General features: G+C 53.7%; 1 protein-coding gene across 1 annotated transcript; it reads right to left on the bottom strand.

Moving 5' to 3' along the window:
• Nucleotides 1–2881: 2881 nt before the first annotated feature.
• Nucleotides 2882–5004, bottom strand: PCL5 (PHO85 cyclin-5; the record flags this gene model as incomplete). The annotated part of the gene is made up of 2 exons (XM_053194633.2): nt 2882–4551; nt 4611–5004. The coding sequence occupies 2 exons, from the start codon at nt 5002–5004 to the stop codon at nt 2882–2884; spliced, it is 2064 nt and encodes a 687-aa protein (XP_053047802.1).
• Between the last annotated feature and the right edge of the window lie 8759 nt (nt 5005–13763).

The following is a 13763-nucleotide window of genomic DNA, read 5'->3' as shown; positions in this document are numbered from 1 at the left end:
TCGGTGCCTCCCCCGCGCCCTACTCCGCCCCGGCCTGCGGGGTCCGAACACATCGGCGAACACATACGGATGCATTTGCATAAGGTAGGTTTCCTCCAGCATCCACGCCGCGCGAACTAAGGTATCATGCTCTCTTCCAGTGCTAACTTGACACCTCGGAAATAGTCTCACTGGAGGGTAGGATGTTGATTAACCCCCCGCGGCGAGCTGGATCGGGCAGGCCGACTGTCATGCTCTCTCCCCCCTCCCTCTCCTATCTTGGTATACTCCCATCACAGGAACAGAGATGCAGAAAGTAAGAGCACGCATTTCGAGCTGACCGAATGAGCAAGACGGCCAAGACGGGAGGACTAACGGCACCGGCATACCCGGATCAGAACCCCCCCCTCCTCCCCCCAAAAAGTCGCCGACCGTAAAGAAGAATCATCACTTTGACTTACACCGAGATGACCGGTTTCCACCAAAAAAAACCCATCATCCTGACTGGTCCCTCGCCCCGGCGTCCCGAATCAAACCTTAGTGGAAATCTGACGCCCTTTCTCATCCGAGAAGAATCTTCACTTGGACTACAACAGGCTTTACACAGACCAAAAACCGACAAATCCTCGGAAACTCTTCCGAGAATCAGCACGACCTGTATCCTCGCCGCTCTTTGAGAAGCGGATAAAGACGGGCCCACGGGTCCAGGCAGTCGCGTCAGAAATCGTGACGAAACCGCGCCCTTCCGCCCCCCGCCCCCTTCCCTCCTCCATCGCCGTCCACGACGGCGGTGCCTACCTGTTCTGCCTGCTAGCCTACGAAGACGAACCCAAACAAGTCATCCGTCGTGACCAAAGCCTCAGAACTGAGGCTTTTCGAACTCCATCGTGACACCCAAGAACCATTCCCCACCATCCAACTTGAGACACTCGTCATCCAGACCACAAAGAACCAAAGGCCCTCAAAACCCCTCGTGTAAGGCCTTCTCATCAGGCACATAAACCTGCCCTCCAGATTGTGAAGATCCATAAGCGCCCTCCCAGGATATGTGTCTCCCACCACTCGGCGACATACATCATCCCCTTGCTCCCATGAATCCCCCTCTTACGCAGATGACACTAGTCACCAGCGTTCCCTCACGCCGAGAATCCAAAGTGTGAAAGGTAAAACGGTGAGTGACTCTCACTATTCATCCATCTTTGTAAGCAGCCGTAATGTATGGAAATTTAACATCATGCTGAATCATCCGTCCATCACCCTCCCTCCCTCTCGAAATCTCCGAAACGGGCGCGCCTGGCACCGTTTTCACGCATGGCCTTTCAGTCCAGGTAGCTAGTCCTCAGGTAAAGAACTCGACAAGCATCAATATGCGACCGTTAGCCACTCATTAGCGTCTTGATACAAGAAAAAAGAACAAAAAAACTAGACTTTTCACATGACAAACCTGTATCAAAAAGACCTATCCTTGCCCGGTGCGTGACCAGGGTATGTCAAAAAAATCTCTTGCAAGTCCATACTGGACTTTCCTATAGCGGCAAGCGGGAAACCCACCACCGAACATTGGTTGGGCGGTGGTCACCGCCAATGGTGGTGACGCTGGTGCCAGGTGAGGTGGTGGTGTCGTTGGAGGCCGGGACCACGGGCGGCGGCGCGGCGGTATGACTCACACTCCCTCACGCTCACTCACTTTTGACAAACCCCCAAATCGGCTACACGCCGCGTTATCGCCGACGAACCATCGGGCGTTAAGGTATTCGGAGTGGTATCAGCAGCAGCACCACCGCCGCGCTGTTGTCGCCAAATGACATCTCGTCATTCCTTCATGGGTCAAACACTGTCTAAGCAGTTGAACCGGTTTTTTTGGTTTCTTTGCATCAGGTTTCTCCGTCTCGACCTCCGTCTCGAACGGTTGACTGAGGTAAGGCTGAGATCCGCAGCTTGGTCACGGTCAATACGCCGGTAGCAGCTCCGTATCAAGAGGCCTGGCTCGATTCCTGACAGTCAAACGTAAGAGGCACCTATTTTCACCGTATTAGCAGTCATCGGAAGTTCTCCGTTCAATGAATAAGCACTCGCAAGTACACTAGAGGTACCTGCTTTCACAAAGCACATGTCAACAAGGCTGTTTCCAGCACGAGGGTACACAGAAGAGAACTCGGTTCCAAATCTGGTAAGATTTTGATTTGATAGGCCAGACAAAGCAACAACTTGTATCTCGTGGTCGAAAAGCTAGCTATGAATCTCTCGAATATAGCTTCATCGCTTTCATATGAAGTTGTAGTAACACGTGCCGTGTCGTTTCCATGCGCTTTTGCATGATGAAAACATATCCGATGAATCGCGGCGGATGACAGATGCCGCTCTCAGCGAGTGAGGTGGTGTTTCTTGATGGCTCGTTTTGGTCGCCCCTTTCGGATCTCCCATCGAGCGCCCAATCACACTCTCCCAGACTCTGATCGCGGGCAATTCGATTCGGAAGACCCTTTCGTCTCCATTCCCAGACTGCAGATGGTCTGAAAATCAGCGGTAGCTTGATTCTCAGACCGACAAAAAAACGCAAAAAAATTCAAAACGCATATCGACTCTCTTCTTCAGCGTGATCGTACAAACACAAAACGCGACGAAAATGCCGCCATAGCTTCTTCGCCATCCACCGCCCCGTATGCCTTGACCGATTGATGCATGCAAAGATTATCAAGCTTTTCGTGCCGTTCCTTGACGCCATCTAAGCTGTTCTAAGGACTCGATGAACCGCCAAGGTGGTATCATTAGCACTTTCCGTACCCCGCCGCCCCGTATTGGTTTCGTTTTTGACAAAGGAAAAGGAGGATATTGCACAAAGAAGGTCAAGGTGTGTTCAACTGTTGACCAGTGGGTATCTCGGGAGGTGTGCACAATGTGCTCAGTTGAGAATTCCCTCCCACATACCCGGTCCGCGGTATCCGTCGATTGAATGAAGCATTGATGCCTCGTAAGCTGGAGCAGCTTCGCTGGCGCAGCAGACACGTTTGCGAGGGGAGCCACGGTCATTTGTGCCCATCTGACTGTTGCGAGGGCGAACCAGATTCTGGGTCCATTGCTTGCCCGAGTAGTTGCCCGTGAGCATGTCCCGGACGTTCTCCTGGAGACAATTGTCGACGATCGAGACACCTCGAGCGCGCTTACGCGAAGACATGGCAGTAGGTGTAGAGTCGTCAGAACGGTAGTTCTGAAGCTCCTGGAGTGCCCGAGCGGCGTCGTTCGCGGGATCGTGGGTCATTTCATCCAATTCACGTTCTCTCTGAGCCAGAGGAGTATCCAACGACATTTCGCAGAGTCTGCCAACCGGGCCGGTGTAAGACTCAGGCGAAGAGGTGATGCAATTCTCTTCGTAGTCCTCAGGAACTGAGGCGATAGTCGGTCTCAAGCTTGACCTCTCACTGCACAGCTTCGCGGACCGGAATCGCGCCTGAATACCCAGAGGGGCCGGCGCGTTAACCAGTGAGGAAGCAGATGAGATGGAGGAGGAGCGAGAGGTGCGCGACGTATCAGAAACCATCGATTCGGGAGAAGACGCGGTTGAGATTGAAGTAGCGAGAGAAGAACGACGAACGGGGAAGTAACCTTGAGGCGACGAGGTGTTGGCAACAGGCCAGCGATCGAGGCACTGGGTTGCGCTGACACATGAGGCCTGGGCCATGGCGAGGCCCATTGCGCTGCCCTTGCTGAGGTGGGATGCAGCACCCACGGCAGGAGTGCTGTATCCGCTCGACTGAGGCGTCAGACGCGGGGTGGGAAGTAACCCGAGAGCGGGAGCCAGCCGGCCCGGAGTATATACAGTGGCCGGGGAAGGCTCCATAATATTCGGGGTTTGGTAGGATCTCGGGGTAGGGGTAAGCTCGGCTGAGTCGTAACCCATTCCACAAGCGCTGGTCGCAGCCATAACGTCTTGCGCCGCCGGAAGCATGGTGCGGTGACGAGACAAGTTACGGGAGCTGGAAGTAATATGCGCCGTGGGAATCAAACCTTCAATGTTGTCCAGCTCAGGGTTGAGTTTAAGGATAACCATCTTCCAGTTCGAGCTCTGTTGCGCGTACCATTGGGCGGAAGTTCCGGGGGCAGGGGGGGACGGAGGAGTGTACTTCAAGACAATTTCTGTCCAGCGCTGGAAGACTTCGTCAGTGATGTGCAGCTTCCAGTCGACCGCCAGCAAGAATGCAATTTCGTTCTGGTTGATTTCGCCCGTGTTGAGCCCGGAAATCTTGCTCCAGGCTCTGGCAGAGTAGTTACGATCTTGAAGGTACTTGGAAGCGAGGATGAGAGCAGCAAGGAACATGCGGCGGCCGCACTGAAGTGCGCGGCACTCCTGCTTGTCGTCGGGCTGTTCCATGGTGAAATCGTGCTTCGGGACGTGGGGCTTAATGAGGATCAGGTAGTACAGCGCAACCTGGAGGGTGGAATAGCTGGTGCGAGAGCGGCGCAAAGTCTCCTGGATGAAGGTGCGCAGCGGCAGCACCGCCTTGTTGCCGAGCTCATTGCGACAGACGACTGAGGAAAGGGGCCAGATGGCCTCGACGATCTGTGTCGAAGAATCTAAAAGGACGACTGGGTTAGGAGACTGGATGACTGCATACATATTCAATACTGCTTACCGACAAGGTTGTCAACAAAATTGACCTTGCGCTCAGCCTGGCGAACCAGGGTCGGGGGTGCTCCAGAACGGGTTGCGCTCCCACTGGTACGTCTGGGGTTTTGTCGCAGTTCCTGGGGAATGGCGGCAGCGGCTTGCTGGGTGGATTGTCTAGGCCAAGGGCTTGTAAATCTGACAGCAGTGTCGCATGCGGCCGAGGGTCGCGACAAGCAATATACGTCGGTGGAATCGGAGTCGGAGGTGTTGGTGGGGGATGTCGAGGTAGATGATTGAGAGGATACAGCAGACCAAACCGAGCCCGACGATGTGGAGGTCAGAGATTCGAGGGAGGAACTGTAGGTGTTGTTTTGATAGGTGCTGATGAAAGCCGACGAATCATCGGTGGCGTACTTCATCTTGGATATAAGTGGTGGAGGTGGTTTGGCGTTTGGGAGTTTTCGATATGGGAGTGATTCCTCCAGTCGCCGTCAAGCTAAGTCAACCGGGTAAACCGTTACAGGGTTCGTTTGAGCAGATCGTGATACCGTATCAGAAACGCGCAACTTCACAACAGCTACTATTTACTGTTGTAAAGTCTTTGAGAGTCGTAGATAGGGATGGCGGCTTCTAGACGCAAATGTCCACAGCCGACGTTACACGAAGGATCAAACCGGAAGACGAAACAAGACGGGCGACTGGAGTAAATTTTGTAATTCGAAGAGGCATCGTATGTTTAATGCATCTAATAGGAGGGGCTAAAAGGTCCTGATTATATGGTGAGCTACTGCAGAGCCACCATTGATGCGATGCGACAAAGTGTATAATATTAGATGTATAATAGGTGAGTGGTGACGGGGTGGTTAAGGGTTGAGAGGAGAGTTGGTGATGTTGATTAAATGAGGGCGAAGTCGGAGTCGGAAGGGTAGAGTGAGGGGAGAGGTGAGGGGAGGCAAGGCACTGGGCCAAGTGTGGCTGCTAGGAGAGGTTATATCCAAGCAGGTGGGATGAGGTGTGACTCTTTTTCGCCTTGCGCCGCCCGTGGTATCTCGAACGAACGTGTTCAGAGGGGCGACTTGGCCTGGCGTGACGAAGTCGGAGGACCCCTTGGGTGGCTCAAGTCTGGCTCGAGGGCCCCAGATTGGGTGTGGATGACTCTTTCGGGTTTGGGGTGGCGAAGGGGGGGTGAACCTGGTTGGGTTGCCGCCCAGGCAGGTGGCTCCAAGTGACGGACAGGTGTGAAGATGGAGGGGGGCACCGCGCCGGGGGAGAAGGGGAAAAGTGAAAGTGCGTGAGTGCGTGCGCGCGGGAAGGAAGGAGAGTGAGTGAGTGAGTGAGTGAGTGAGAGGTGCAAAAGGTGGCAGTGGCAGTGGCAGCCTAGGGAAGGCCGAGAAGGAGACCCCGGGGGTAGACAGGGGGTGGGTAAGAGTGGTCCGGTTGACGGTTGAGTGCGTGATCGCTCTCGAGAACCAGGAGAGGCAAAGGGGAAAAGAGTGACAGGTAGGCCGGATAGGTAGATAGCGTTATGTCTCTGTTTCTCTCTTTGTGACTCTCACTCTTACACTCACTCACTCATTCTGCTTCTCATCCACTTTTGCTGCGCTTGACGTGTTCGTGCTGGCTGGTGCTGGGGGGAATGCTATGCAGGAAATCAAACTGGGCTTGGTACTAACCTTGCAGGCAGTGCTTCGAGTCCCTTGGATGGAGATGTCTCTTGGCGACTACAGAGGAGTGTGGCGAAGGAGATTCTGGGCAGCTGATGAGACGCCAGGTTGAAAGATGAGTCGTAATCGTCGTGTGAGCTATTGTCGTGGATATTGCCGGGGCAAGTTGATTAAAAAGGAATGAGTATAATGTGTAAGAGCCGAATGAGATAGTTGCAGGGTATCGGAGAGATATTTTTTTTGTTGAAAGGCAGGAAAATGAGTAACTGTGAGAGAGAGAAGGAGCTTGCGTGAAGACGCTGGTAGGCAGGTAGGCAGCAGAGGGTCCGTTGGGTGATGATGAGAAAGGCGTATGACTCTATTGAAGCCGTAATCCGATCTCGAAATATCCCAGCGTAAGAGGGATTGAAAGCCTGCGTGCCTGGGCTGGGTGGTGATGGTTGTTGTTGGTGGTGGAGCTTGCGCCGAGAATGGAAAGTATCCGTAGGTTGATGCCTTTGTTAGCCGCAAGGAACAAGTGAATGCCGCTGCGGTTGCAAACAAGGGAGCCTAGGGATGGCGAGGGTTAGGCGGTTGTCGTGTGGTGTTGAGGATGATGATGTGTTCCGGTGATGCTCGATGAGTAACGTGACCGAGGGTGGCCGAGATGACTCTTGGAGGCGAGGAGGAGGGATCCGGTAGATTAGGACACGGTGAGTGACTGATCTGCTGGAGAGGACAGGAGTGAGAGGAGAGTTAGAGGCGTAGTAGACGTGTTGCTAAACGACCCAGAAAGCAAGTTTACAAAGGAATAAGCGGAGAGTTGGTCTAGAGTCTCTTCCCAGGGATTCCCGAGATGAGGCACTTCTAGCAGACTTCGGAGAGTCGCTGTCGTACAAATTTAGACCTTGGAATCGAACATGGCGATGGCGATTGTTCGATGGATCAAAAGGAAAGGGAAGGGGGGGAGGACACAGGTGCACGGCGATGTGGGCGCGGCGATAGTTTTGAATGCCTGGGGGAGCAGCACTCACACACCCAGACAGACTCCACGGGCAAGTCTCTCCCACTCTCTCTCTTTCCTCTGACCCTGCTGTCGTCGCGACAGTACGGATACAGACAAGAGCAGGCCCGGTAGGTAAAGGGAAAAGGTACATGGAGACAAGTACCAGACACTGGATTTTGGTATGGGAAACTGGTGTGGGCCACTGGGAACTGGAACCTGGGACTTTGTGCACACACGTTGATTCGAAGGCTGGAGGCGTGGAAGGGTGGTACCTACGGGTGGGTGGGAAAGAGCAGAGGGAGAGACTTGCTACCACTTGCAATTGCCTTGCACCGACCTCTTGCTGGCCACTACCACCTCACCTCACCTCACCTCACACATCACTCGGTTTCCCAGGGAAAGAAAAAGAGAGGGGAGAGGGGAGACCAGAGAGAAAGGATGCAGCCGGGGCCCGGAACACCCAGCGAGTCTCAGCATTCGTCCACTGTCTTTTCTTCGTCTCTCTTTTCATTGGCTTACACCGTGATACAAAGTGGGCCACATCGTCCTCCTTCCCGGGGTGGAGGGGCATATTGAAAACCAAAAAAAAAAATAGCCACCGTCTCCACTCTTTTTTCATCGCTCTCAGACTCACTCTCTCATCCACCTCCCTTTCTCATTTGCAAGCGAGTGTGTCTTCCCTCGCTGCTCCTCACTCATCTTTGCTGCTGTTACTCATACTCATCCAGCTGCTCATACACACCTCTCACACCACACAGAGCACATACACACACCAAATGCCCTTGCCTCCTCTTACCCACACTCTCTCACATATTGACAGCTGCATATCCCCCCAAACTCCACTTTACCCACCTCTCATGTGTCCCGTCTGTCCCAGTAAAGGTATTGCTATAGGTACTAGGTGTCCTCTCAGGTTGTTGTCTGCTTTCTGCTTGTTCTCTGCCCAAGGCCCAACTGTCTTCCTACCTGCTTCAGTGCTTGTCCTCCCGTCCCCATGGCCGTTCAGGTATCTTTGCTTCTGTTCCCACCCGGCCCAAAAGCCCGAGATGATGCCCGAACTTTCCATCGCCACCAACCAAACCAAACGCGGCACTGTGACCTTGTGGTGGACTGTGTACAGTACGGTACGGTACTGCAAAGTAAGGTATCCATTTCCATTTCGTTCCATGCAGCATTCATCCCACCCCTTGATGCCTAGTAACCTTGGGGTCTGGTCTGGCTTTCTGCTCCGGTGCCTGAGCTCTGGAGCTTGGAGCTCTTCTCTATCCCCTCACGGCCTGCGTCAAATCTTCTGCACGACCATTTTGGCTCTGGCATCTTCCGTCGCCAAGTGGCTGCTCATGTTGTAACCTTCTTCTTGATTGGTCAAAGTCGTTCCACGCCATGTCGTTTGAGGCTAGCCCCGCCAAGCCTAAAATGGCTTCTCAACCACTCGTGTGCGGCAGCAACACACCCTCTGCAGTGGCCCAGCCTTTGTGGTTTCTGGCAAGCTGCACCGCTGAATGGCTGCTGCTGCCCAGCCCCAAGCCGGCAAGGCAGGAGCAGACTGAGGTGCAGTTGCAACTTGCAAGAGACAGAGAGAAAGAGCCCCCCGGGGGTAAGGCAGCGTGGCACGCACAGAGGCTCGCGCAGGGAATGGGGGGACGAAGAAAGAAAGAAAAAAAAGAGTCATCGTTGACCTTCAAGCCCCCCCTCCGCCACGCCATCGCAATCGATCCTCATCCCCTGCCGCCGTGAACTTCGAAATTGGCAGACACAGACGCCCTCTTTTCAACGAACTAAGGTATTCATGCCTTTCTCTTCCGTCCATCCACACCTACACCTGCTCCAGCTATAGCGCCATCTGTATTTGGTTATTGCAGTTACAGCCAGGCAACAAACCCAGATTCGTAGGATGGAGAAGACTCAGACCTTCGATAATCCTTGCAACCTTGGGATGAAGCACGCCGTGTCTTTCGTGTAAGCATGAACACGCCACGGCTTGTGCTCTTGAGGGTATCACGAGTCTGGTCTTGCCGAAATGTTGGCCTTGAACATTTTCGATTTATTAATCCGGCGAGCTGCAAGCGATCCCACAAGACCCCCAGCGCACGCGACAATCTTCAAAAGAATCGACTGACAACAGCTGTTGTCTCGCCCAAAGTCTCGCCACTAGGTAATCAAGCTTCGATCCAAAGGAATACCTACTAGTAGAGGGGAGAGGGATTGTGTGCCATCATCCTGTCTCATCATGCCACCACACACCTTTTGAGAGCTCGGGGAATCGGGGCAAGCAAGCCAGCCAACCGCGATGCTCCTGATTACCTTAGCCACAGCCAGAAACTGCCTGCGAGAGATACCGACACGCGCACGCACCACACAAAATCGTCAGCTCCAATCAGCGCTGTTGGAGGATCTCGATGGGTCGTCAAGTCGAGTTTACACGGCCATGTTCATCTGTCTACAGAATCTGACCTGACCACTGACGGGGCATACTCACTGTACGAATGCTGCGGCTCGGCTTACAACGTCAAAGCGACATTCAAAGGGGCATCAGAGCCTGGCATCGCGAGCACTCTTCCACCGAAATGCCGTAGACGCGTCTAACGGTGATTTCACCCCAATTTCGCTGTCGGACTATTGCTCGACAGCCGACGGCACTTCCTGCCGAGGTCGACAACCTGAGTCTCCATCAGGTATCCATACAGGAACGATGGGCCTCTGGACGGGTCGTTCTGGGGACCTCTGAATCCGCCCTAGCCAGTGACATCATTCACACTCAGTCATTGCCCAAAGCCCAGTGGCTCAGTGGTCTTTGCAAGCCTGGAGAATGACATACTGTCGCTGCAAAAGGGTTCATCCTTCGCCCTGGGTACGGATACCGCGCTGCACCTTGATTACCTACTTGTCCGGCGAAGGCGGGCTTCCGTGAGACGCAGTGGATCCTCAAGCCCCGAGATACCGAAGTGCGCCCCCTCAAATTCCGCCACGAGCTCCGCTTCAGGTTCAGAGCTTTGTTGCTGGATTGCAAAGGTCAAAAGATACGCTCGACGGGATGCTTACGGACTACGGCATGTCAGTTGCGCGTCTCCGGCGCTTCCTTGATCTCAGGGGCGATTCCTCAGCCGCTCTTTCTAGTATACGTCTTTGTCAGCCCGTCTAATAAGCTACAATGATATGGGTGTACCAACTTGGTCTTGGACTCTCGCAAAACACGGACGTCTCGGGGACAATGGAACAGATCGCATCCGGTGGATTCAGCCACACTGTCACCAGCATCCATCTCATTTTACGTATTGTCTTCATATCTTGGCTCCACAGACCAAGCCTCACGCTTCGATAATCCTCCATCTCGATATGGCCATCTTGTCCCTCCTTCCACGACCCGAGGATCCCGTCTGCGCGTCCTGTCTTATTGATTGCTTACGTGCCCGCACGTCGCATCCTTTCTATACTAGAAGACGCAGTCGTCTCACGGCTAAGCACAAGGCCATTCCCCCTTCAAATGCTACCACCTTAAGCATAGGGAATGTCATAAGATGTTTGCTATGCATGGCTCTTGCCTAGTCTTCAAACAATTTACACCTGCTTGACCTTCAAATAGACACCTCGAAACATTCCAGGCGAGAACCCTGATACGCTTTTGCGAGGTCAATCATGTTGGAACGACCTGAAGCAGTACTTTCGAGCTAACCCCCACACGCTGCATATCTTCATTTCGAGAAAGGTGCACAATGTGCACAAGTCACCCAAGCAGAGCATGGATGCTCTGTACTTTGCTGCAAGTACCTGGTGCCAGATAAGAGCGACGCAACAGCAAAGTGTCAGTATCTATCAGAGAAGACAAGGGGCACATTGAACACAGGAGCACTCTGTTTGCCACGAAGTATACGGAATACGCTATGGGAGACCCAAACAACCAATCAATGCCAAAGGTCCCGGGTGGCTGATGATTCTCATTCGCCTGGTGGTCTCGGTCTTCCCAGTCCAATACATAGACTGCACGTACCGACTCGTCTCGCCCGCCGGACTGCACTCATGCTTTGGTACTGGGCAGTATTGGAGACGGCTGGGCGTGCGGGAGACCGACCACCATTTTAGACCCCGGCCGACCACGAGATTTGTTCCGATTCGTACCGAACCTGCAAACTTTGGCATCATTGCTCTGTATTTCCTCAGGCACCATGATAACATGCTCTCCCAACATTTCACGACTTCTCCCCACCAACGAACATTCATGGCTATGAATCTTCTAGAAGTTGGGGGCCGGGAATGGCATCAAGTTTGGTGAAGGGGAGGAGGGGGAACATCAAGCAGTCGAGTCTGCTTGCCTCGAAATGCCGTCATCTGGCCACCGCCCCCTTGTGCAGTTCGCAGGCATCACTCGGTCTAGCTGCAAGCTACAGGCTTTCTGCAGCTTCACTGGTATTGCCATGTCACACACCTCCGTCGCAGCCAGCCCCGCTCCGCCCCGCGGCAGGTCTTCATTGGAGGGTTGTCCTCAATCTGTCCAGCATTGCCGTCTTGGATGCAGGCCAACGAACTCAGATTGTCGTTTGGCGGCAGCGTCGATGAAGGGATGATAAAGAGGGGCGAAGAACACACAGCTGCCGCTCATTGGACAGACTCCCACCGCTGTCTGTCCGAAATCTCATTCGCCCGAGGACCTTACTCCGAGAGCAGGACAATAGCGTGGAGCTGTTCTTCAAGCCAGGACGGAATTCTACGATATCCGTACACATGATCGGATTCCATGCAGCACTGGTTCGCTGTCTTGCGTTGGACTGTGGATGTCCTTCGTGTAGCCAAAGACCTGCGTGCGCCTTGCACAGAGGTACACATGTTGTTATCCAGTTCGTACGGGATAATGAGTGGGCTCTTAACACCCTTGGCTTCCTGCGATACACGATCTTCTTTGACCAATGAGCGCCGATTTGTGTCCATCTAGTTACCTCGATGAGTCAACTCTAGCTGGCCAGACACGCCAGGCCTTCATGCTCTCAATACGTCTCAAGCCTCTTCTCGACTAGGGAAACGAAAATCACAGAAGCGGAGGGGCGCTCACCTAGGTTAGCACAGCTCGCGAACCTGAGAATCTTGCTACCAAGTGGCGGCTTGAAGACCTACGTCTCCGCGGCGCTTTGGGATGAAAAGCGAGACTTCATTTACGCGTGTCCCTGGATTACCGGACGCGCTCGATTGGCCCACAGGATAAGGGATTCTCGCAAAGGCCCATGCTATGACCGTATCATGCTCACGATGGTTTCGACGGAGACACGCTGCTCCTATTGAGGGAAAACGATCGCTGGAAGTTGCAGGGTGCCGCTGCCGTGGTTTGCCGCGCGGCTGATACACACGACTCAAGCAAACGGTGAGCTGGGTTACAGCTCAAGCCTCGAAGTTCGAACAGCGCGGCGCGCAAAAACGAATATTCGTATGACTCTTTCCGGCTGACGCCGTTCTGGTCTTTCGGTAAAACTCGCATCAATATTGCACCGGACCATGAAGACTTTTCTGATGGTGCCCATGCGATTTCGAACCACACACCATACTGGTTTTCAGACACACAGAGTGCGACACACCAAAGGAGTCACCGAGACAAAATTTGGTTGCCTGCTGTAAAGAATCGGTTGGCCTAGGCCAACCAAGAGCCTCGAGCGGTCTAAAGCGGAAGGCTTCGAGAAGATCGCGGCCTTCTAGCTCGATTGGCACACCACATGGGCACGATGGGGTGATGATCCCCCCCTGACGGGAATTGCGTTGGGTTTCAGCACCGCCCAAGAGCTCATCCGAGCGACAATCTCGCTCTTTTTCAGCATGACTAAGGCCTAGCGATACAAACATCCCCCCAATATGGCTCGCTTACGGACATCGGCGGTAGCGAGGAGTCCTTTCCGTGATCTCCTCGTGCCCTCTGGAGTCTGGAGATATTGAACGTCCCACCCGGATCGCCCCGCGTGTTAGTGAATGGGGAGATCTACGGATAGATATCACTCGATGATGATATTGAGCGTCTTGTTTGCGAGAAAGCAAAGCAGACCCGTGATGCGGAGGTTGCAACTTGTGGAGAGACGTCTGCTGTTATTCCGTCACCGTGATCCCACGGAACAGCGCTTGTGAAATCGAGAAACTGTCATTCGTCGAAGCCATTTGCTCATAAGTCATCAACTGCGGGGACGCGATTACACCACTAGGCTTCAGTCACGCTTCGTCGCCGGCGATTTGCCGTCACTCAAATGAGCTAGCGGGTGAAGTTTGGCCAATATTGACGTTGGACAAGCTGTAGGTGGCAGACGGAACCCCTCATTTTGCCTCCCCGCCTAGCTAATACTTTGTGAACTAGCAAAGTCGTCTGGACGGCCTGCTATTCACTCAGTTCGAGAGGAGGCAAGCACAGTAAGCGGCAATCCAAACGCATTTCACGCCAAGGTATGGAAGGTGGAGAACCGTCCGCTGCCCCGGAAGTGCCGGTGATTGGGACATTTGTCTTTTGTTTCCTGTGAGCAAGACGTGAACCATCGTGAGTAGTCAGATTACCTACTAGCATCTC

Source organism: Colletotrichum fioriniae (assembly GCF_027942845.1).
Source record: "Colletotrichum fioriniae strain IMI 355084 chromosome Unknown scaffold_14, whole genome shotgun sequence".
Classification (NCBI taxonomy): Eukaryota; Fungi; Ascomycota; class Sordariomycetes; order Glomerellales; family Glomerellaceae; genus Colletotrichum; species Colletotrichum fioriniae.
Note: the sequence above shows the minus strand (reverse complement) of the source record. Positions and strands in the feature narration are given on the sequence as shown.